General features: G+C 36.7%; 1 protein-coding gene across 4 annotated transcripts in view; it reads right to left on the bottom strand.

The window, feature by feature from the left end:
- LOC113069851 (cAMP-specific 3',5'-cyclic phosphodiesterase 4D) overlaps positions 1-25,746 on the bottom strand; it is a 91,216-nt gene that overhangs the window by 47,344 nt on the left and 18,126 nt on the right. Inside the window, exon 1 of one of the 4 annotated variants that reach the window (XM_026242914.1) lies at positions 22,416-23,017. The exons of 2 other annotated variants lie outside the window; for them this stretch is intronic. In XM_026242914.1, the coding sequence (XP_026098699.1) occupies positions 22,416-22,672 (257 nt within the window). In that variant the 5' untranslated portion in view covers positions 22,673-23,017. Of the gene's footprint in view, positions 1-22,415; positions 23,018-25,746 lie in introns of those variants that run through there. One more of the 4 variants, XM_026242910.1, reaches the window with a different exon arrangement.

Below are 25,746 nucleotides of genomic sequence, written 5' to 3'. Positions count from 1 at the left end.
ATTACGGACTCCAGCTATGAACAAACAATGAACAGCCTCAAGTGTTAACAACATAAACACTTAAACTAGTCTAAGATACACACACACGCATACAGTTGGCATAGGAAAAGGGTTAAAGCTTAAGCAGTAAGGAGATGAGGAATAAAAAATATAAAGCTATCATAGAATTTGATATTCAGCAGATCTACAGCCTGAAGGAAACATCAGTTTCTTAGGTCAAACACACTTTTGTAAAAGGTGCATATGATACTTAATGTATCAAGTAATAAGACTAAATTTGATACTTGAACGTCTCAACTGTTTGAAAAAGAGTTCTGATGCATTTTGGGGCTCCAGCACAAAAGAACATTTTGTGCTTCAAAAGGCTCCATGGATGTTACAGGTTCTTCATTGGAACCAAACATTCCAATAAACAACCTTTATATTAAAGAGAGTGTAGGGTGAACATTCTTTTTTAGACTTATAAAATAACCCCACTACTTAAGAAACCCACTCTTAACCAAGCACTTATAAAGAGCTACAGACCGGTATCCCTTCCATTCATTGCAAAAACACTTGTACAAGTTGTGTTTAATCAAGTCTCCGCCTTTTCACAAAGAAAAACCTCTTGGACAGCAAGGAGTCTGGCTTCAGAATTGGCCATTCAACTGACACTGCCTTGCTCTCAGTTATTGAAGCCCTAAGACTGGCAAGAGTGGCTTCCAAAACAATACTTATCTTGCTGGATATGTCTGCTGCTTTTGATGTGGTTAACCATCAGATCCCCTTGTCAACCCTACTGGCAAAGGGGATCACATGAACTGAACTCCAGTGGTCGAGTCTTACCACTCAGATAGGCCCTTCAAGGTCTCTTGGAAAGGTGAGGTTTCCAAATCACAACAGCTAGCTACTGGGGTGCCTCAGGGCTCAGTTCTTGGAACACTTCTCTTCTCTGTCTACATGGCATCACTAGGTTCTGTCATTCAGAAATATAGCTTTTCATATTACTTCTATGCTTATGACAATCAACTCCTGATGATCTAATGATAGCTGCTCACATCTCAGCATTTCTAACAGACATTTCTTGTGAGCTGTGGGTCATGACCGAAAGGACAAGATCCCGGATACAGGCGGCCAAAATGAGCTTTCTCCGTCGGGTGGCTGGGCGCTCCCTTAGAGATAGGGTGAGAAGCTCGGTCACTTGGGAGGAGCTCAGAGTAGAGCCGTTGCTCCTCCACATCGAGAGGAGCCAGCTGAGGTGGCTCGGGCATCTATTTCGGATGCCTTCTGGACGCCTTCCCAGGGAGGTGTTCCAGGCACGTCTCACCGGGAGTCCTTGTTCAAGCTCTTGTTGTGTGAGGCTGGACTATTGCAATGCTACTTTGGCCGGTCTTCGAGGTAGTTCTATCAAACCTCTACAACTATTCCAAATTTTGACTTCTGTTCATCAATTTGCATCCATTTACCTAAATTCAATACTTCAGACTTATGTGCCCTTTAGAAGCTTGTATTCTGCAAGAGAACGATACATTATTGTGTCATCTCAAAGAGGCACAAAATCACATAATATTTATAATATTTTTGTTTTATTTCTGCACTATAAATCATTTTCTTATCTGATTTTCTGTATCCCTTTTTTGAACAAAACATCCATGGTGTATGAGTGTGTATACTGTATGTTTGTGTGGGAGGAAAACACATTGCAGGACCGGGTGAGACTACAGTTCTTGTGCAGATCTACTTCTCTGTTTGCATGTGATCATCCATTTCGACCCCATAACGAGAGCCCCTGCTGCCCACTTCGTTCCAGTAGCTAAAGCATATTGATTATGTCAGTACAAGCTGCAGTCTTTAGCTTTTTAACACAACAAATAACGCCTCAAACTGAGAGGGAATGAGAGAAGACCTCGAGATGCTGTACTGGGATACATTGACAACACAGCGAAAGTTGATTTGTGATTGATACACCCACACAGACACAGTATCGGCCATCTCAATCAAATTCTATTTAATCCTCCATTCATGCAATATGTTCTGAACTGAGCTAACATTGGACATGAAGTGGCCATTGTTCCATGTTCAAAAGCAAACAAAAATGTCCTATAAAATAACAAATACCACAAACAGCATAAGACTCAACAATAAGCAACAATAAATCTTTTTTTATCTGACAATTGGCAGTTTTAACTAGTATTCAAGTGTAATTTATCAGCCTAACATATTAAACAAACTCTTGAACATACTAAATACACAGAATATTGCATGAATATATCATTGACATGTTTACAGAGGGTTTTGCGCTCTAATTCTCTCATTCATAACTCACCACAAAACACACTGTGGTAAGTAAAAACAATATTTTATTGTTTTATCCTAATTATGCATGATAATATTATTGGTTTCATGTTTTTTTTTCTTCCAGCAGTCCATGACCCTTTCATTACAGACCTACACCTATTATCAGATCACAATCCACCACTACTTTAGCTGCTGTCTCAGTGCCATAATATATCTGTCAAGTGCTGATTTATAAAATTAATTAAAATCAACTTCCTGGTCTTCCCTTTAAATGCATTTACGACAGGTACGCCTCAAGTCACATTTTATACTCTTCATTGAATAACACCCGTTAGGATAAAAGCTTTTAGTGTTAAAAATCCACAGGGCATACATTTATAGATGCACCACTGAACTGCAACCTGGTTTTAGTGCATTATGCAATAGCTTCTTTCCATTTTTACACATGATCTGTGACCATTATCAATTTTCCCTTTTTTTCACTTCATTCACTTGTTAATTCGGAACACTTACTGACGGTGAGTGCTAAATGAAATGCATGCTGATATTTGCATTGGGCGTGATCGCTGAAGAATGAGAGAGGGAGATATTATGACTCCTGAATGAGGGTCCTACAGGGGCTGCTCACACTAGTCTTTCTCCCAGCCCCCAAAATAGACTTTCTGCATTGCGCCAACGGTTCTTATCTTGCCGTCTGATGTTTATTTTCTCTCTACAGTGGAATCTTTCTCCCTTTTCTGCACTGCTTTACACATTCCATTTTCACAAACATGGCCACCAGGATAGAGTTACTGTGGGCATAGAAAAGAATCACCCCGCTTTAAATTTAGTTGCTTTGCAGCCTGAAATGAAGACGGACGGACAGTTTTTGTTTTATCCAGCTGTATTTGCAACTTATAACATTTAAGTGAAAGATATAACACTAACATTTCAGAATTTTTATTTTATTAATTTTTTTATTAAAATTAAAAACAAACCAGAAACCAGTTGGTAAAAGGATTCCCACTCCCCCCCAAAATGAAGATTTTGTCATTAATATCGTTCCAAACCAGTAAAAGCTCCATTCGTCTTCGGAAGACAATTTAAGATATTTTGGATGAAACCTGGGAGGCGTGTGACTGTCCAATAGACTACCAAGTAAGTTACACTGTCAAAGTCCAGAAAAGTATGTAAGACGTTGTCAGAATAGTCCATCTGCCATCAGTGGTTCAACCACAATATTATGAAGCGACGAGAATACTTTTTATACACGAAGAAAACAAAAATAATGACTTTATTCAACAATTTGTCTCCTCTGTTTCTCTCCACATCATCGTAGCACCATTTTGGAGATTATGAGCTGAAAGCAGGCAGCATACACTCTTCTTTATCATCGGACCCACAAGGATACGTTTTTTACATATATTAATGCTCATGATCTGAAAGAAAACACCACAACCTTGTGGCGCAGCTGACTCAGAAGTACACTTTGACAGTGTAACTTGGCAGTCTATGATTTGATTTGATTTTAAAGAGAACAGCTCAACCTTCTGGCACAGCTGACTCAGAAAAGTGTACGCTGCCCCTTTTGACATTGTAACTTAATTGGCAGTCTATGGGACACAAAACTCCCAGTTTTCATCCAAAATTTCTTATATTGTGTTCCAAAGACGAATGAAGCTTTTAAGGGTTAGAAATGACATTGGGGTAAGTGATTAATTCCAAAAAAATTATTTTGGGGTGGAGTATCCCTTTAAGTCAGTATTTTGTTGAACTACCTTTCGCTTTAATTACAGCCATTAGTGTGTTGGAATATGTCTTTGTCTCTTCTAACTTTCTAATATTTGCCCATTCCTCCTTGCAGAACTGCTCAAGTTCAGTTAAGTTTGATGGTGACTGTTTGTGGACTGCAGTCATTCCACAGATTTTCAATGGAGTTTGGTCTGGGCTCTGACTAAACCATGCAAGAACATTAATTCTTCCTATTGGCAACTTTCTCAGTCATAAATTCCTGCAACTGCTTCAGATTTGCTGTAGGCCTCTGGGTAGCCTATCTGATCAGTCCCCTCCTGGCTCTTTGATCCAGTTTGGAGCAGTGTCCTGATCCAGGGAGGGTCTGTGTGGGACCAGATACCTTCCATGTCTTAATAACAGACTTTACTATGATTCTAGGCATTGTTAAAGCCTTTGAATTAGTTTTTTTAATCTTTTTTTTTATCTCCTGACTTGTGCCTGTCTACAACTTCATCCCAGAGATCTTTTGACAGTGCCTTGCTAAGCTAATCAAAATGACCACACCTGAAAATAGAATGGCTTTGTATGCCATTGAGAACGTGATTACGTTTGAATTCATTTTTGGGTAATCCTTTTCCAACTCAGTGTATCTGTTTTTTTTATTTCTTTTTACATGTTGGTGTTATATCTTTCACTTGAATATTATAAGTTGCACTGAGTAAATACAGCTGGATAAAACAAAAACTGTCTTCATTTCAGACTGCAAAGCAACAAAATATGATTATTTTAAAGGGGGTGATTCTTTTCTATATTGACTGTAAATAGCAGTCCCTGAGTTCTTAAAACAAAGCAGCACAGAGGCCCTTAAAAGCATCATGACCGCAGGGTGATCTATTGGACTCCTAGCTAAGGTTTTGATAGCTGCATGGATTCAGTAAAGGTCCTAAGAGACCTATCTGCTTGCCAACATATTGCTAAAAACAACCCACATCATCACATATTCCTTAATGTATTTATCAGTGCTGCAACACTGCTATTTAATCTACAGTGCAAAACAGACAGTATGATCAATGTAGTTTATTACAAAACAATGATTCTTTCCTTTTATTAATTAATTATCAAAAAAACATAGCTCTACTTACAACTAGTTCTTTTTAGCGAATTGAAACTAACATCTCAAACATAAAGTACTAGGGATGGGTTTCGAGTTTGATACTTTTTAAGCACTGATCGAATTTCCTCGATACCACTGAATATCGAAAAATGTCTTGTCCTTTGAAACCAAATTTCTATATCTAAGGGGTTAAAATCTCTTTAACATTAGTGTGCCAATAAGAATGCAGCATGCTTGATGTGCCTAAATCAAATTCCGGTGATTAGCTCTAATGAGGCATCAAGGAAAAACATACTGTATGTTTACGCCGCTCAGACAAATGACTCCCAATATATATATATATATATGCCAATAAATGGGTAACATTAATACTGCATCTTAAAAAAGAGTGAAAAGGCTGTGAAAAGGCTTTAAAAGACTTTGGCAAGAATTGTGTTTAAAAAAAATTTCTCATCATCTCCTTGGCAATGGAACCATTAAATTTTTCCAAATACTTTTTCTTTAAAAGTATAAAGAGAGTCATTCGTGGAATCATAAACAGACATGAATTGTTAAGAGGAATTGGAACTAGAACCATTAAATTGTTCATGATTCCCATCCCTTAATGAGTCTAATTTACATAGAAAGAAGGTGTACTTGCTCTGAATGACAATGACTTCTTTTAAATACTGACGATGTAATACTTTTTGTCTTGCATTTCTGAACGTTTTGAAATTGACGTTCATGTTTTCTCATAATTGATTACAGGTGTTCAACTTGACTCATTTATTATTATTTATTACAAAAGACGCCCAGGTATGTTTTAACCTGTAATAACAGGCATGAGATGTAAAATAAGGCACAATGCACAGTTAGTAATGCAATACATGTAAACAAGCTCATGAGTAAATCATATGAAACATAACCTGTCATAAAAAGTAATAACCCAATTTATGTGCCTGAAAGAAGTAGCAGCCGAATATCTTTGTTATATTGCAGGCGCTAATGAATTACTCACGTCCAGAGACTAATTTGCATTATTCCAATTCTCACCCAATGGCATTACGCTGGCTTTTTACACTGGATTCCAGAATTCTATTACTGTTGTGAAAACAAAACCCCACTGTGTAAAGAAGGTGGTGAAATATATTGAGGGAATAGGGCTAGTGGATAGAAAAGGAAGATAATCTCGGCTATCAATGTCATACGATCCTCGCCTGGTGTCTGTCCTCAGGACTGTGTAATTAACATCACAATGTGATTAACCTTCACCTCATCTTGATGGATACTTGGGTGCTCACAGCATACTGGCACTGACAATGGAAGCAAGTGTACAGCCATGTCCGATAACAGTCTGCGAGATGATTTGGTGAACCACAGGTGGCATTTAAATGTCATGGGTCAAAATGCTACACGAGTAAAAAAAAATAAAACATCCTAATATCAAAAGAAAAAAAAAATGAAAGAGGAGAAAGGAGAAAGAGAGGCTTTAAAAAAACTTATTGTTCATTTAATTTTAAATTATTTAACTATATATTATATACATTTTAAATTGTTTAAACATACATGTGTATGTGCATATATATAAATATGAAAACGTTTAAAATATATTTAACATTTTAAAAGCTGGAGGGAAGGTGCATACAGTATACACAGACTAATTTAGGAGGGAAAAGAAACATATCCAGCAATGGCTTTAGGAATTCATTGTTTTCAACACTGCGGAGGTGGAATATTTCTAATATTTCAAAGGCCCTTACTGAGAAAATATTTAGCAAGGGCTCTATTTATTATGCTGTTATCACGACTGCTCTTTTTTCCCTACAGTGACATGACAGAAATGTTTAATTACAATTACTGCCATGCGGCACTGATTTACATTTTTCAGATCATCCCTTTGTGCACAACCAAACCTGTTGCACTATGACACCATTCCTTGTGACGGGTGGCTCTTGTCGGAAACAGATGGGAAAACCCGCATGTTCGCTGCTCAACACCCTGTAAATAAACCCGAAGAGCCAACCAATAAGTCTTTATCTCACTTCAGTCCGAGTCATTAGCTATAATCACATCGAATGAGTCTTTATCGAGTTTCCCGTCTCCAACACCCACAGTGGGAGAAACAGGGAGAATTGTAGGTATCTTGTGGAATGCCTGAAAACAGAAGTGATATAAATAGGAGCAGAATTATGTAAGAGAAGACAGACAAAGAGATGGGGTGTGCGATCAAGCAGAGTCTGAGAGAAGGGGCCAGAATCCACTTTCTCATTGTTATTCGTGCTGATGCGGCTCTCGCTGTCGGTCCTCTCATTAACCTACAGAACGAAGCTGCTTTAAAAGAAAAGCTAGCATTTTAAGTATGTTTTCCATTAATTATTGATTTCTTTTTATATTAATAAGGGTCGTAACATGCTGTTGTTTCTACTCGTCAAAATGTGATGTGGTAGCTGAGAGGACATCATCTAAACACACAGGGGAATTGAGTCGTGATGAAGAGCTTGGTGAATGTAAAATCTGAATCAACAGGACACATTAAAAAGAATATCATATAATGCAAGCTCATGCTGGAGCGTTAGCTGTGAGGAAGACCCTGGTAGTCGAGGAGAGTGATGAATAATTCAGTGCATGCCTCATAGATCCTCCTGGCCATTGTGATTAAGCTGTTTTGTAACTTCGGCTGGGTGCAATGTGGAAAGAGATTTATCATAGATCCCTTCCACGCAAAAAAAAATAAATAAAATAAAATACCCAACATAATCCCTGCCTTATTAAAAAAAATATATATATGTCCCTAATATTTATTAACATGAGCATAAAGCTTAAAAGAAAAAAAATTGATATAAAATATATTTCAATTATATAATACATTTAATGATAAAAAAAATATTTAAAATAAGATATTTTTATATATATCCTGAAACATCATGAAAAATCATGGGGGAAAATGCTGTAATATACTTCGTATACACTACTCATACTATAAATGCTGTATCTAGACTGTGCAGTATTCAGTTTTTCTGTTGATCTGACACATTTGCCAAAAGTGTGCACTACTATTCCACTGCATCCCACAACACAATGCACTAAGCTTGACATCTTTGATGAACCAGCATTATTGGACAAAAGTTATTATATCACAAAATTACACACACGAAAAAAATCTAAATTAATGACAAAACTATATGATAACTAAATACCACCCCTAAAATTTAAGACATAACACCATAAGTTCATGTGACAACAGTGTTGTATTCTACAGTTTAAAATATTTCTCTTCACATACTGTATACTGGATTGCTTGTTTGCAGTTTAAGCAAGTTGCTAACATTTCATTCCATCTCTTAACACTTCTGCAATCAGCAATTTAATGCACTAGTAAGCACAGCTATTAAACCAAGGAGGTGCGTGGGGCTCATTTCTGCTCCAAATGATCAGAAATAGCATCAGTCAGGGGATTTCACCAAGTGTACAGTGACACTATACAGCACAACGGGTACAATTAGCACACTGCTTATGGGATGCAAAGGTGATAAGTGGCTTTCTTTCTCTCTCACACACAGTTACTATCAGCACCTCTGTCAGACAGCCCTAATTACTGACTAGCTCTATGGATTAGACTAGAACTGAATTTAAAGGTGAAATGTGTAATTCCTAGTGCCACCAAATGGAACAGAGTGCTGTAGAGATGACTTATTTTTTTAGGCCAACCCAAAAGTTATAGCATCACCCTGGTTCCTTTGACAAAAACCAAATATCTATTTTTGATTGTCTTTTGGATTATTGCAGAAAATGTGCTGTGAATAACCAAAGTTTCCCATTCTTAAAACATTTTGTTCATCATGAAAATCTCCACCAATTAACACATTTTCTATTACTTTTTTTAAAGAAAAGTTAAAAATCCATTTTTGTGGTAATCAACATTATACCACACAAATAGTTTGAGCTAAAACTTGAATATTCCTTTTACGGCTTTCAAATACTGTATTGCGAAAGAAATCACTCAAGAAGAGCAGAGCCAGTGCCAGCATTACTGAAAACGGAGGAAAAATCGGGACAACTTAGAACGATGCAGTAGAGTGTGAGGAGAAAACGGAGGTATTTAAGGGTCACCGCATACCCAATATAGCTGCAAGGCCATTAAAACGGTCTGCTTCCAATGCTATAACAGACTATGGTGATCACGGGGTGCATTACCCACAGCACACTCCTGATTAAATAATGCAACTGGCTCTAACTGTGCACTCGTTGCATAGAAGTGAGTGCTGAAGAGGCAGATGAGAGGCTCGCTCTTCACTGAGAAGTCACCGTTGTCAAAGGGGAACGTTCAGCGGCTGTTGACTATCATTCTGTTGATCTTACGTGCACTGAACCCTCACACCTCAGTTCTCTGCAAGCAGATCTACACTGAATCACAGCCTTTACAGAGATATTTTTACCGCAGAATGATCAACTAAGGCATAACATCATGCAACTAAACATTAAAATGCTGTAAAGCTACTGTACCAGCAACAAAACACCTCGAAACAAAACAGCTGCTATGCACTTTGCAAAGTTTAAGATCTACTTGTATAAAAACCTGCATCTAGCATGACTCTTTTGACTTGTTAAACATCTGCCAATTTCTTTTTACTATTTAAACATCTGCCGATTTCTGTTTACTATTGCAGTTGCAGAATGCACCCAATGGAAACAGAATGTTACTGAGGTGAAATTGCTAACGGTTGTACTAATAGCACTAGATTACGGCAACAATTTAATTTTTAAGTTTAAGAGTACTATTTATTGAACATTTTCATCCATTATCAACTTCTTATTCAAATCGATTAACACTCTACATAATTATATCGATATGCCTTAATTCACTTCAAGGAATAGTTCACCCCAAAACAAAAGTTTGCTAAAAAAAAAAATAAGTGAGCAAGTGATGTAATGCTAAATGAATCCAGATCAGTTCTGATGAAGAACCAAGAGGAAGTGCACTTCCTGTTTCAGCACCCGATCCTGCTCTGGGTCTATGGTAGTCCAGACCATACCTGCTGAACTTGTAAATACAGTATAATTTTTATTTCTTTTAAGCAGAACTGCAAAGATTTTTAATAGTGGCCATTTGTCAGATATCAACCATAACATAAAAATAATTACGAGCTTATCAGTAATGTCTAGAATTTTTTTATATTGGCGTATTCCTAGATGTTTGTATACATTTTCTAGCATTTAGGACTCTAACCCAGTTAAACTGCACTGTGAAAATGCATTCAGCACCTCTTGAGCATATTTCCACCATTAGGTGATTTAAATAATTCCTTTAGTGAATTGACTGCTAAACCAAAGCAAATTGTGAAAATCATAAATCAGCAAATCATAAGCTCATAAGATAAAACAAAATCACTAAAAACTAAAACCATGTATTACAGATATGAGGCTTTGCATGATATCAGTGTAATAAGCAATTAAGATAACACATGGCGTCATAAATATTGTAACCTTACAGGCCTGAAGATTCATACATAATACATTCATCTCTACAGTGGGGTCTAAAAATAAGATTCTTTCCTAGCAGTAATAATTCATGGTGGATTCTGTCTCTTTACGTTAACAGACAGCTCTTTTCCAGACTTATGGCCCCTGGCTTGAAAGGACAATACTGTTGGGGAACAATTCTTATGAGTCACATTTCCAGGAAGAAACAAATGCTGGACGCACCAAGAAATGTCAAGCTTTGGTATTTTTGTTAATTGGACAAATTCGTCCTCTCTCTCTCGATCTACGCTCACAACATCCCTGGCCTCGTGAGATCTCCTTGCATCTCTTGTAAATGTCTTTCATCACAGAAGTTTTGGCAACTTCTCATGCAACAACTGTGAGGACAGTTCTGTGCTACTGAACTGTGAATGTGGCATGGAGTATGGCACACAGCCGACTGCTGAGAATGCCACAAGACTGCTCAGTAATTTATTACTCCTCAGCAGCATTCATCCTGATCGAGTTTTCTGTTTTTTTTTGGCCTAGGTTTTCCTTATGGTTTCCTGCCTCCTAGTGTGCTAGAATAACCATAATCCTTCATTTAAAGCATCTATATACAATTGAGATAAATAAATACAAAATTCACACTGAAAAATTGCTGGTGGGTTTTTGTGGGATGAATAAAACTGTATGACTAATGTTACAATGTTTATTTAATATTATCTGTACATTTTCTATAAAACTGCAAAAACCAGCCACCCAACATATGATGACTAAAAATGTGTAAAAAAATTAAAATAAAATCTCCTCCTGCAAGGTTTTATGAAGCACAATGAGAGCTAAAATGAAAAATCTAAATCTATGGTAGTTCCTCTCTCTTTATATTTCTCTCTCTATATATATCTGACTTGCTTTCAGCACAAACCTTCTTACGAATGATAAATACCCTCTATAAGCACTATCAGCACTTTGGGTCTACAGTCTGTCCCTGTTACACTAAACACAGTAATGTCTTTCTTCTTCTTTTTTTAAGCATAAAAAATGTATTTAAGCTTCATCTTTTAAACTAAATCTAAATTAGGTTACATCCATTTCTGATTGCATTAGAAACAAAAACACTTTACTAGTAAATTATTAATCTTAAATCTAAAAACAATTTTGTCATGTAAATAACATTTCAAAATGGCCTCTAGCACAATCAAAAGGGAACATCTTTTATTGTTTGCTTTTGCTCATTTCCTCCTTCGGTTCCGTTTTTCTGTCTTGTGTCTTTTATTAATTTCTGCGCTCAGCAAGATCAGTATATAGTTCAGTGCAAACAAAGACATAAATCAAACCATTCCATGCTGAAGTTACATTTATTTCGCTCTAAAATTTAAATTATTTGATCTACTGAACAAAACTCAATAAGATCACTTGTGCACACAGGAACAGATGACTATACTAATCCAGCATGCTTAAATGAGCTCTTGCTACTTCTGTGGATAGCCATGATAGAAATTTCACTGCAGCTAAAAATAGCCCGATGGTGCATTTTATCCGTTATTTCTGTGCATCATTACTTTGTTTTGATTCAATCTGCAATTAAATCAAGCAATCTGGGATTATCAGGCACTGATGCTGCTCACCATGGAAACCAGAGTTAATTCAATATGTGAACGTTGCTTAAGTCAGTGCAACACTTCAACAAAGCACATAGCAACACTATGCTGGTGGCCGGGTGATGCAGGTCTGTTATCTGTAACTATCTGTGGAAAGGGGGAAAAAAAAGAAAAGAAACCAGGTGATATCCATTCTCTAGCATGATGACAAGCCCACAGCAAACAGATATAAATGAATTTCTATAAATAGACTTTCTGAGAAAAGAGGGGTCTCGTACCTCTCTGGTAATGATATACTGGTGCTAGGAGAGCGGCAACAATTTCTATTTCTGAGCAAATGTTGACTTATCACACACTGGTGCATATATTGTTCAGAATGTCTGGCATTCCGTTGAAATGTAATATAAATCATAGTTGCAATCTGAATCCCATGTAGAATTCTCCTTATCCATTTCCCTAGAATCTGCTTTACATCGAATCACTAAATTAAAAAACATAAGTGTGGTCTACACGTTCCTCAAGGCAATGGAGCCATTGCTTAGCTTTAACAGAGATCTAATGCGGTGAGCAGTCAGGCAGTCATCAAGAAGTGTGATTTGTCAGTGCAAAGGTTATTCTGTCACCCCTCCCTCCACCCAAAACACATAAGGGAACAGACAGGTTGACGTTAATGTTGTCTCTATTCTTCCTGGATTAGAGTGTCAGTCCAGTAGGAGCAGAAATAAATAACCCACAGCACTAATGCAAGGGGCTAATTCTGTGTGTGGAGAGGAGGAGGTAATATAGCACTTGACATTTATCAGGTATTCTGAAACAAGAACCAAAAAAGCAAAGGGCATGAGCTCTTTAGAGACAATTTCAGCTGATTTCAGCCTGACACTATTGTTTGAGTGGCAATAGGGCACTTGGAAAAGAAATTACATTATGTGGCAGCAGTCTGGAAACATCTAAAACACAAGTGTCGAACCTTTGCATGACCAACTGAGAGGTTTGGTAGATGTCTGCATGCATTATTATGTAAACACAGCAATGAACATCCCTATCAGTATGGAGAGAGAGAGAGAGAGAGAGAGAGAGAGAGAGAGAGAGTCAATAAGCTCCATAAGCATCATGCATCCTTCATACTTTAATCAGGAAATTAACCAGCCAGCTAAATTCCTCCATGCTCTTCAGAGTTGAGGAGGTTCGCATCAATTCTTTCCATGTGAGTGATCCATGCTTTTCTGCATTCATTACATTCTGTGACACTTCAGTCACAATCAGTCACACATGCAGACACACACACACACACACACACACAAGACAAAGCTATGTAAATAAAGACATCTCTTTTTTTTCACTACGTGCAAGACACTAGGAGGACAAGATAGAAATTCAAATGTTCTTGGTCTACTTTAATCTTATCACATTTAATTCTGACTGTTAACACAATTTTAACATTCAGTGCAGTCAAAATGTCTCTACAAACTTCAAAGGTCATGATTTATGAGAGAAGCAAGCCCAGAAGAAAGTTGAACTCGTCTCAATCTCCAGCATCTCTTTTCATGTTCTCAGCCAGCTGCTTCACCCACTTGTCTTTTTTTTTTACATTAACAACATTAATATCATTAATATATTTTTCCAATTTTAGCTGCAAGATCTTAGATTAGACTAGTTCTTCCAACTGACGTAGCATATGGGCACATATAATTTGTTATATTGGATATTCTCTATGGTCGCAAATAAAGGTATAAAAGGGTCAATCTCTAAACATTTCCAGGAATGAGCCTTTGAATGCTTTCAGAAGAAATCGAATGGTTGAAGTGGAAGATATATTGCATTCAAAATGTCATCCGCCACATCGTGAGCACTCAGAGAGCGGAGAGAGTGCTGCATAATATATGACACAGCACGTACTGAGACGGCGGGCACAGGTCTCATCTGCAGCACAGCTAGGATTTCCTCTTCAATCATTACCAGGTGCTCCTGACAATAAACTTCAATGAGCTTCGAATTTAATTTTATGGGATTCTTGAAGCACAGCTGCCCCATCACTGTTTCTTCTGATGGGCAGCAGGGAGAAGGCCACAGATATATATATATATATATATATATATATATATATATATATATATATATATATATATATATATATATATATATATATATATATATATATATATTATGTTTACAAGAAAATCTGTATTTCAGTCATTCTAATTCATATAGTTTAACTCAAAGTTACTTGCCATTTCTTTGTAATTTTGTGAAATTTACAAGCAATTTCTGAATTAAAATAGTTTCAAAGTTTAATAGTTGAATAACTTGTTCACAATATTCTAAATATTTATTTCATATATATATGAAAAATATAAACAAAAATTTTATTAGATGTCAAAAATATTTTAGATTAAAATACATAATGTTTACTATAAAATGTATAGTATTAGATGTACAAAAACTTATAATAATAAAAAAAATATCTGAGGAATGAGTATGTATGTGTCTTTTCAAATAATGTTAATGACAGACTTTATTTTACTCATAAATTGAAATCTGTAAATCCCACACAAATTTTTTTCAGTGTTATTATGAAAACCTGCTGATATACTGCCTAATTTTTTTTACATCATATTTTTATCCACAATATGTATAATTAAAATCATGTTCGTGAATGTTAAACTACCATCATGATTTGCCGTAAAAAATTGTGTCAACAAAAATTTTATCAGCAATTTCATGAACTAAGTAAGTGCCATGGTGAGGCTGTTTCCTAAACAATAATGCACTGGTGGTCGTATATGATTATTAAGCTGTCTGTGTCTGTGTCTACAGAACAATCTTCCAAAGGTCATGAAATTAATAACTACAGTGAAAGACTTCAAGTCCTCTCAAGAATATGGCTGAGTAGGTGTACTTCTTAGCATTACATCTTAAATGAGTCAAAAGTGGTTAGTAATGAGATGTAGAAAGTGAACTGAGAGCAAAGATAAGGGTATATTTGTATATTTATACAGTGCAGGGAAAGACTAAAATGTAATGTCTCTGCGAGGGATGACTAACAGGTTTCAAGTGCAGCAAGAAGCGTGAAGATTGGACGATTAATCAATCCCGCAGGCAAAGGATTTCTCCGAGATTGCACATCCCACATGCACAGGGATGTCAACATGGAGCACCAACCAGCTAAGAAAATGAAAGTGGATGAAAAGGATAACCTTCTCAATCTGTTGCTTTGACATGTGATAGAATACACAGGTTTCATCTTAAACATTAGCTGAAGCATTCAAAAACTGAACCTGACAAAGCACACAATGGTGATGTGAAGATTTAACTTTGAAAAAAGCTTTGTGTGTGTGTGTGTTTGTTGCTTAGACTACAGCTGTTCAGTTTAAAACCTGGAAGCGAGTTAGCATTTTCAAAGCCCTACAGAGTTATTTAGAATAGTGGTTTTGATGTATGCATACAATACAGTCTGTAAAGTAAATTACACAAATAAATTTAACTGAAAAGTTAAAGAAAAGTAAGTTCTATAAATCACACACTTTTCTATAAGTATTTACGAAATACAAGTAGTATAATGAAATAGAAGTAGTGTGCACACAGTCTCTAACAAAACTCTAAAAAGCAAATCTCTGAGAGTCATTTGAACACACTGGCAATGTAAGATGTGAAGGCAAGGTTAATCAATATGCTGGTTATACACTACGGAGCTGTTGAATACTTGACTCTGATTGGCTGACAAACATTCTAAGGTGTGCAATTATTTTTAGGGACATACACGGAGGAAGTAGTTCTAGGCAGGTCTTGACTTCATTACATGTCCATATCACTTTACCAAATTATTTCAGTTATTCCAAAAGGTCCTCACAGCTTACAACAGCAAACGAACCAAACCCCACAGTGACACTGACAAAGCAAATAAATATAGTAAACAATACAATTAAAATGACCAATTATTTCCATATTTTTGTCACAAAATTATATTTAATTATGTACAGAAAGTAAATCTCTTTCTCCCATGCTCACCCCCTTACGTGTGACGTTTTTAATCAGCAGTTTTGAATCTCATTCTGACGGCACCCATTCACTGCAGAGGATCTACTGGGCATCAAGTGACATAATGCTGTCTTTTTCCAAATCGGTTTCAATGAAAAACAACCAAATCTACATCACAAGGTATATTACAGGGTGAGTACATTTTCAGCAATTTTTCATTTTTGGGTGAACTATTCCTTTAATATATAGCTTCACTGAGTGATAATATAAAAAAATATTACATATGAAATATGTATAATATACTGTATCATAAATATTGAATATGATACAGTATATTAGACAAATTCGAATTATTACTTTCATTTTAAAATATTTATTGTTATAAATGTATATGAAATATTTTTAAAATTCTATTGAAATGGCAAAAAATATATTAGTAAATATATAATAATCAATATTTGTAATTTTTTATATTCTATTGGCCAAAAATGTATAGTATTACATATTTAAAAAATTATCATTTGAGGTACGGCTGTCAATTGTCTATTCAAATAATCATAAATCAAAAGCCACTATTTTTTGTTTTTTAAAAACATGGTGAATTATCGGAGTTGGCCTGCAAATCGTCATGACTGAAAAGCTCTAAAGAAAAACCCGTTTAACAACCAAATGCCTAGGCACAGGATACCACTATACGACTCTGGAATGATGGCTGGAAAGCTCAGGATCATTTAGGCATAATTTCCTTTTTTTTTTTTTTGTACCTTCATTTTAGCTGCTGTGTCCAGTTCTGGTTGGTGCACAGGGATAAATAAGGAGAATCTCTAGCAGTGAGAAGAACAAAGGTTAGGTTGGTTTCAGTCAAAGCCTTGCTTTTCATTTCTGAAATGAAAAGAACAAAGGACAGAAACAGTGGAGGGACACTGCAGCTCATTAGACCACGGCTTAATCACTTCTCTAAAAAGCTTTGAAAGAGCAGCAGAGCATCTGGGCTGCCAATGCCCTTCCGATTTCCTGCCCACATTGATTCATTATTTTCTCTTTTCAGGCAGCTCTCGGTACTCCAATCTTGTGCCAAGCCCAAACACAGTTCCTTCCGGGAGACCTTCAACTTGTAAAAACCACTCTGAAAATCCACATACAGTTTAAGGCTACTTAAAGCACAAAGAAGTGGACTGTGACCTCACTGTTATGGTGTGGCCATGGAAACAGACTGGCTCTCAGAAAGTAGTTCATCTACAGTAGCTCTGTTTGTTTGAAAATGACTTTAACTCTATTTGGGAATAAATGACTGGTCTTAATTCAATTGAGTATCAATTTAAAGGAGATTACATTTTAGTGTTTCCTCTGCTCAAATCTGACTTGCTGCTCATTACTGGGCAAATTACACATGAGTGGAGGAGATAGAGAAAATGATGGAAAAGTAATTTGCATAATTACTGCTAATAAACACGTTACACACTGCAGATGTGCAAAATGATTTGCGCTCACTAAATTAAAGAAACACATGCCAATTGCCATATTTCCATCAGATGTGACATTCACCAATACAAGTACATTACCTCGTCTTGGTAAAATTAGATGCACTGGGGATGTGAAAGACTTATCTATCTATCTATCTATCTATATAAATAGTTAAAATATAAAAAAGTTGTTTGTATTTCAAACAATTTTAATTCTACTTCAAATTGCAATTGTGCATCATGTTTGCTAATTCAATGCGAGACTTCTGGAATTAAACCTAATTTAAAATACACATTTCTAATAGTTCAACTATTTAATTTGGCACAATGTCTTAAAAATGCAGTGGTTGTAGTTAAAAACAGAGTGAAACATAATGGCATAATAAAAACAAAGTGTACAAAGAAAAATAAAATAACTAAAAAAATTACACAGATTGGATCCATATATTATGATCAAAACAAATATTTTTTGGAGTAGTCCTTTAATATCCTAACACACAACACTTATGGTATTCATAATGGTTTTGTCACAGCAAGCGATTTGAAATCTTGAATCAAACTGCCATGGAAAAATCTGAAGTTCCTGTTTATGTAGCTATGCATCAGTTCATGGCATCTCACTTCTATACACAAGTCTGCGGCTTTTCGTCGACATGACCTTTTGTTGTCTCTGGCTGATAGTCACCCTGTTGCATCTCCAGAGAAAACAATCGCTTTGATCAAGTTATTGCCTTCTGTGGGTACAGCTCAAGCCACCCACGCATTGCTATTCTGCAGGGTGCTTGGCAGAAGGCACTGCAACAATGTTTCAAGTTTGCCTTGATATTTTTTTGTAATACCTCACTATTGCATGTACGCCTGCTATCTGCTTGCTGCTGCTTGACTCGGGCACCTCGGCTGAAGTCCATCTCTTCCCACCCACACCAGTACTTTTGAAACTTTTCCTCCAGCACGACGCGTGCTCACCCCTCATCCATATGGAATCAACATTCTCGGCTCTGCTGCTGTGAAAGCTAACAGTGATTCAGCAGAGCTTCAGAGTCCTTCAGCTGAAATGAGATAAAGGATGAGAAAACTGCACTGCAGTGTCAGAAGCATCAGCTGTGGGGCTTTTATGGGTGAGCTGCTGGGCTGACTGGATGATTTGAACTCTGAACTTCTGTGACACTGAAGACACCGGAGTAATGGCTGCTTAAAATTCAGCTTTGCCATCACAGGAATAAATCAAATGTTAAAATACATTACAGGTAAAAACAGTAATATTGTAAAATATTGTTACAGTCTACAGTCTATATTTTAATTTAAATAAATGCATTCCTGATGAGCGTAAGAGACTTCTTTCAACAATATTCAAAATCATCTTAATTATTCCAAACTTGTACTGGTAGTGCATGTAGGCATGCAAGTATAGTTCTTATCTACTCTTTGAAAATAGTAGTCTGACAACAAAGCACGAAGGTCAGGAAAAAGCTATAATGACTAATCAAGATTACTAAAAATAATATATATACACTATACATTTTTCTATAGTGGTCCTCAAACCATTTCTGGTTCTCCTTTCCATTCTGCATGCATTCTTTCCATCTCTTCCAACCAACCTACAGTGCCTCTTACATAATTCCTCAGTTCAAGGTTCAAATCTCTCGAAACATTTTTTTTCTAACATATTACTAAGGTAACTCATGGCGCTGGTGAGCAGGAAAGAAAGGGAGGTGTTGGAATCGTGACTGTGTGTACTTGTGTGTTTGTTTTTTGTGAGTTCCTGTGCGAGCGAGTGTATGACTATGAGTGAGAAAACGAGCGCACAGCATGCATGCAGTGGTGCTGATGATCTGTATCGTACATTTGTAAAAATATCTCTAGTTTGTCACGGTGTTAGTGAGAGGAAATCTAACAAGGGAACTTGATTTGAGGACTGTTGTAAACGTTGCATCCTCTCATCTTTTCAAAAACGTACTATGACTGTGAAGTGCTGCTTTTTATCACAGTGGGCATCCAGTGAAATGCACTGCCTTCCTAGTCATGGTTCATAAGAAACATTAATTGGCACCTAAGTCCTTTAGGATTACGAGCGATTCCTAATAAGCGATAAATCATCATTTCATTCTGTCATCTGACCATCTGCTCTTGAAAACAAAACACGTGCGTCATTCTCGTTTACTTGTGCATGTGTTGTCATTTAGGAACGTATTTCAGGGTAAATCAGATTTACACATTTACAAAATAGCAAAAAAAGAAACAGTGGAGAAAAAAGCTCGAGTTCTCCATTGCTAAGTTAGCATACATGAGGGTGGACACCAGAGTTGTGTGCCAACTTAAAGTTTTTAGTTTTTGTTAGCATGAATATGTTAGCCATAAGGTTATCTATGAGCTAGTGTGTTCCAAAACAATGACAAAATGTGCCTTTAAATGATTAAAACATTCAAAACATTCTCTAACTTCAACCAATATGGATCAATGATTTTGATGACATCACACCTCACTTCAGCTGCTCGTCAAACATTCTGTCCAATCAAATTCTCTCAAGAATCTGAAGTATCCCACCCCCTACACTATAAATAGACACTAAAGCTTCAGCTGTAATTTGAATGTAAGTAGAATTAAACTGAAATTCAACTAGAACATTAAAGTTGGTCGAGTCAAACTGTAAATGCTGGCTTGACAAAGACTTGTTTAAAACTTTAGAAAAAAGATGGATGGACGGAGGGATTGATCGAGATGGGTGGAACAGGCCAATTCAGTTCTAACTCGTCTCTTACACTTCTTAAATTCTGTCAAACCTTTTGCAAACCTTTTGATTAAAGAACCAGGGACATTTCCTTATGATTTTCATTTCAAGTAATAAAATATAATTTTAGAAGTCAGTTTTACAGAAACAGAGACACGGTGAAATCTTTTTTTTTTTTTTTTTTTTTTTTTTTTTAAATTCTATAAATAAAACAAAATCACTCCATTAATAGGAATATTACAACAAAATAAAATAAATGTTATTTTAATAAAAAAAATAATTCTCAGTTTAATATTTTTTCTGATATTGATATACTGTAGAAATAATGTGGACATAAAAATGTACTGGAAATTTATAATAACCACAATCAGAGAGATTTCAATCAGAGGCCATCCTGGAAATCAACCCCCACATGGCAAAACCTCAGGCATCATTTTACTTGATTGATGGAGCCATTTTCCTGTGCAGGCGCAAAATAATGGCTTTAAAAAAGGCATTGAATCCAACAGCTTTTGAGCAAAAAATCCTTTTTTCCCATTTACACAAAACAGCTCTCACACCTCTGAAATGTGGGCCAATTAATCGCATCTGAAACACAGCAGGGATTTTTCCTCTTTTAGATGGGTAACATTTACAAAGGGATCTCTTGAAAGCAAAAACAGATGCGTCAATAATGCCTTGCTGCCTTAGTCAACTGACAAACAAAAGGCACTTTCTCTACAACAGCAATACCTAATTTCAAATTACATGGGCGTATTTCTCATTATCGACAACACCATGTACCCTTGACCTGGAATTCTTAGTATGCATGTTATCACTACAAATTATGTATGCAGATACATGACATATGCTGGAAAAATTAGGGCAAATGCACAAGGCCATCTACATTTAAAGCAGGTTTAATGAGCATAGACGCTGACACCTTGATTACACCCCTGTGGTTCTGAAGGATGATATTCTCAAGAAAGCCGTCTCTAACCAAACAAGCTGATAGAGGGTAGGGATCAATACAAATTATTGCAAAATCTGTAAGAATGTACCAATGTGCAATTCCATTTGCATTAAAGTCAGAATGAAGTCGGAATTTAACCAATCTACTGGATGCATCTTATAGCTCTTACTATAAACATTTCATCAGTGCATGGGTTTCATTTTTAAAAGACCTCGTAATGTTTAATCAAAATGTCAAAACTGAACCTTCGTCTGAAAACGACAGATTACTCCAATCATTTAATCTTCTTAAAAGTGTATGCAGATGAACGTGAGCTTGAAGGGTTTTTGAAGATTTGAGAGCAACACCCACATTTCAGAAACCAATCAACAACAAATGCATAGAACTAAATCCTGTCCTACATTTTTTTGGTTTCCGATAATCTATTGAAAACGAAAGGAAAGATCTGTTGCTTCTTCTGTTACATCGCAGATTTAAAAGCGTCAATGACACGCTCTGGTTTTGGTTTAGAAATGGAAAAAAGGCCAAAGAAGTGGCTGAAGTGGCTTGTGACAGTAATCCAAATGACAAAGAGGCGGCAGGAAAAGAAGTGTGAAATTAAGATGTAGAAGGCAATACAAAAATCCTTCCTGGAGCCCAAGATTCTGACACATTCAACAACCAAAACAACAAAAAAACAGTTAGTTCTATCTCATTTCTTCTGGCAAGATACTGGAAGATTAGGATACTGGAGGATGAAGTGCGATATGAAGTTATTAATCCCTCAACATTCGCCTTTAGGGGGAAGCCTGAAAGAGAGTTTATGCAGCTATGATTTATTCATCAGTTGTGCGAGAGCATCTGCCAGGTGTTATGGAAAGACCGGTAATATCAAAGGAGAACATACACATTAATATTTGTTTGCCTGCACAGCAAAAAATGTGCCAGCGGGCTGAAAACGGCAGTCGGCATTCAAAGTGACGCAGAAACCAGCAGGTGTCAGGTAGGAAGCGTATGGAAACGATTCCGAAAGACACAACAACCAACAAAACTTCTCACGCATATAAACTGCTTGACAAGAGAACCAAACATGCATACAAATGCTCCTTTTTCCAACTTTTATAAAAATACAAGAACACCCCAAAAAAAATCACGACAGGCACTGTCCTACCAAGTATGTGCCACAGTGAAGCGCCTCTGCTTGTGGATGTTGTTGTTGAGAAGCATCCGTCGGAGGAGACGGGGGGAGTTCCGTGGCGACAGCCGGGGCGAAATAGAGGAGGGCGAGCGGCGGTGCCCTCGGGGTCGCTCCTGCTGCAGGAGGTTCTCCCTCAGGATCTTCACCAGGTCCTCGTTCAACCCGACATGCTTGGGCATAGGCGGCACTGCCAGCGTGTCCTGGTGGCCCACGGCCGCTTGCTGGGCCATCCTCACGCCTCGCCCGTCCTTCTCCCGCTGCTGGGGGCAAAAACAAAAAAACGTCCACTAATCCAGCGGTTAACTCCCCAGGACGGGGGAGAGGAAGGGTGAGCGAACGAACTCGGAGCGTCTCTGCAAACCCCGTGTGGGCTGCTCGACGCACGAATAAATGACTGGAATTAATCTGAGAAAGAGCAGGAGAGCGGAAGAGTGTGTGCTCCTGTCAGGACGACTGCGTGCGCTTGTGAGAGAGGAGAGGAGAGGAGAGAAGAGGGAGAGAGGAAGGGAGGGAGGGAGGAGAGACAGAGCAAGCTGTCGATCTGCAGAGCTTCTCTAACTACTGAGTGCAAGCCACCACTTCGCTATAGAGCCATTCAGATTGCGTGCGTGTGTGTGTGTGTGTGTGTGTGTGTACAGTATGGAGTGGCAACTGCTGCCTGTTCTTTGTCTGTGTAAATCTGACTAATTTATGACAAGGATGTGTGTGTTAGTATGGGTGTGTGTCCAAATAAAATAATGTGTGTATTTGCTTATTATTTGATCACTGAGCAGCTGTTCTAAACATGATTTTATGATGTAGATTTTACGCTGCCAAACATGTCACAAGAAGAAAAACCTCACAAGGTAAGGAAAATTATGACTTATGATCATCACAGCATGCTTCTTTTAACAGCTGCAGGAAAGATATAAAAATCTATTTAATCAATTTTTTTTTTTTACTGAAGTGACGTGAGTGTGAGGGAATTATGACAGAATTCTATGCTCACTTGCATTTTTAATCATATGCAAAAACTCATTCTCAGCTATACCAAACATAATCATCATCATACTAAATGAAAGCCAGACACAACATCGCCTGAGGTCAACAGCACTTCTCTGCCTGTTCCTTTTACCTTCACTCACCTGAACTAGTGTTACAATCGCAAGCTCCTATTGAGTTCTAGTCGTTTAACAGATGCTGTGACCCCAAGCAATTTAAAGTGCACTTCTAACAGGGAGAATCATCACTGTAGAAACCTGGAGCTGCTGTAAGTGTTTGGCTGAAGGGCACAATAGTAATTCAATGAGGGATTCAAACGCTTTCCGTTAGCAGTCTAGATCTTTAATCACTACAGCACCCTGCTGACTGCAACAGACTGCAACAGACTGTCAATGGTCTCAAAAAACAAACATCCCATCACTAATAACCAGTAACAAGGCTATGTGGGATATTAAGATGCTAGCGTTTCATTAGTTCACACCTTTCTGTGTGAACACACTGTTGGCTTGCCAGTTGTTAACACAAAAAATATGTCTTCACCTTCACTTTACACAATTTAAAGAACATTTAAAAACAACAGACCATCTAATATCAAAAAATCTTAGACCTTCATGAAACACCAAAGAAACACTTAGGCCGACTATCCAAGCTAATGTTTTCCATACAATGACAGTGCACCAAAAAGGATAAAAAACACTCTAAATATCATAAAATAGTATCTTTAGACATGTTGAATGCAATGTGACATAAACAAACTTTTTTCCTTTTCATTTCTACTTCAAATAAATTCTGTTTTTCAACATTCTACATATCCAACATTCTCACAATAATATACAGTATCATGATTCTCACAAAAATATTAAGCATAACTATTGTTTTCAACACTATTAATATTAAAGGTCCCGTTTTTCACGCTTTTTTGAAGCTTTGATTGTGTTTACAGTGTGCAATATAACATGTTTTCATGTTTCGCGTGTAAAAAAACAGTATTTTTCACACCATTCACTTATCTGTATGCTGCTGTTTTCACTGTCATAAAAACGGGCTGATGACTTCCTTGTTCTATAAAGTCCCTCCTTCAGAAATACGTAACGAGTTCTGATTGGGCCAGCGGTTCCTGTGTTGTGATTCGACACCAGCTTAGAGCAGGCTGACCTCCTGGTAACGCGATTGGACATAAAAATATTCTTGATCAGCAAATCAGCATATAAGAAGGATTTCTGAAGAATCGTGTGACATTGAAGAAAGACTGGAGGAATGACAGCTTTACAATTACAGATTTTATATATATATATATATATATATATATATATATATATATATATATAGATATATATACATACAAAACTTTTTTTTAAATTGTAAAAATATTTCACAATATCAATGATTTTACTGTGTTTTTGATCATGTAGCTTTGCCATTTCATTTTATTTTATACTAAGTATAGTTTAAATCTATTAACATATTTACTGACATATCGTTTGAGACTTACTGATATAAAAATTATAATTAAAATTTATTTGGAGTACTACTTGTGTACAATGCACATTTCTTTAAATTAAGCTTATTTTTCATATTATTGTTTTTACTATTTTTTTGATCAAATAAATGCAGTCTTGGTGAGAGTAAGAGTCTTCTTAAAAATCTTACAGACTCCAAAATTATAATCAGTTTGTTTAGTCAATACTAAAGATGTTCACAGTTCTAACTCCTTAATTGTGCGGTACATTAAAATCTTGATTTAAAAAATCCAGCAGGCAACACTCAATCCATTACATTCAACCTCTGTATAAAGTATGTAAGCACTTATGAACATCCTTCATTAATTCATCCCATGTTCTGTAAGCATGACCTCAAATAGGACCCCCAAGCTGAAAACCATGCCTGCACTTCAGGAGGAACACCTTAGCCGGAAGATCAGGGGAGAATTAACACAAAATCCAGGAAGGCAGACTAAATGGACAGGAATACTGGTGACTGTGCAGGAAAGCTGCAGTTTGGTTGAAATGTGAATAGAACCAAAGAAATCTGATGTAAAGAATGGGTCATGGATGACGCTACAGTCTCATCCTTCTGGTTATGACAGACCACTTTAAAACAATGTATAATCAATGTAAAAGCATGTACAATACAGGGTTTTACGCTGTAAAATACTCCAAGAAACAGATGAACAAGGCCCAATAAGACAGTCTTACTAGATATATCAATATCTTAAGTGGTTCCTCTGTGAAAATACTGGAAGTAATGTTAATATTTAATCGATTCTTTTTCTTGTTAAGAATTATTAATATGACTTCAGATCAGCAGATTTTGCAAGAGCTGT

The sequence above is a fragment of the Carassius auratus genome, unplaced genomic scaffold, assembly GCF_003368295.1.
Source record: "Carassius auratus strain Wakin unplaced genomic scaffold, ASM336829v1 scaf_tig00002576, whole genome shotgun sequence".
Lineage (NCBI taxonomy): Eukaryota > Metazoa > Chordata > Actinopteri > Cypriniformes > Cyprinidae > Carassius > Carassius auratus.
Note: the sequence above shows the minus strand (reverse complement) of the source record. Positions and strands in the feature narration are given on the sequence as shown.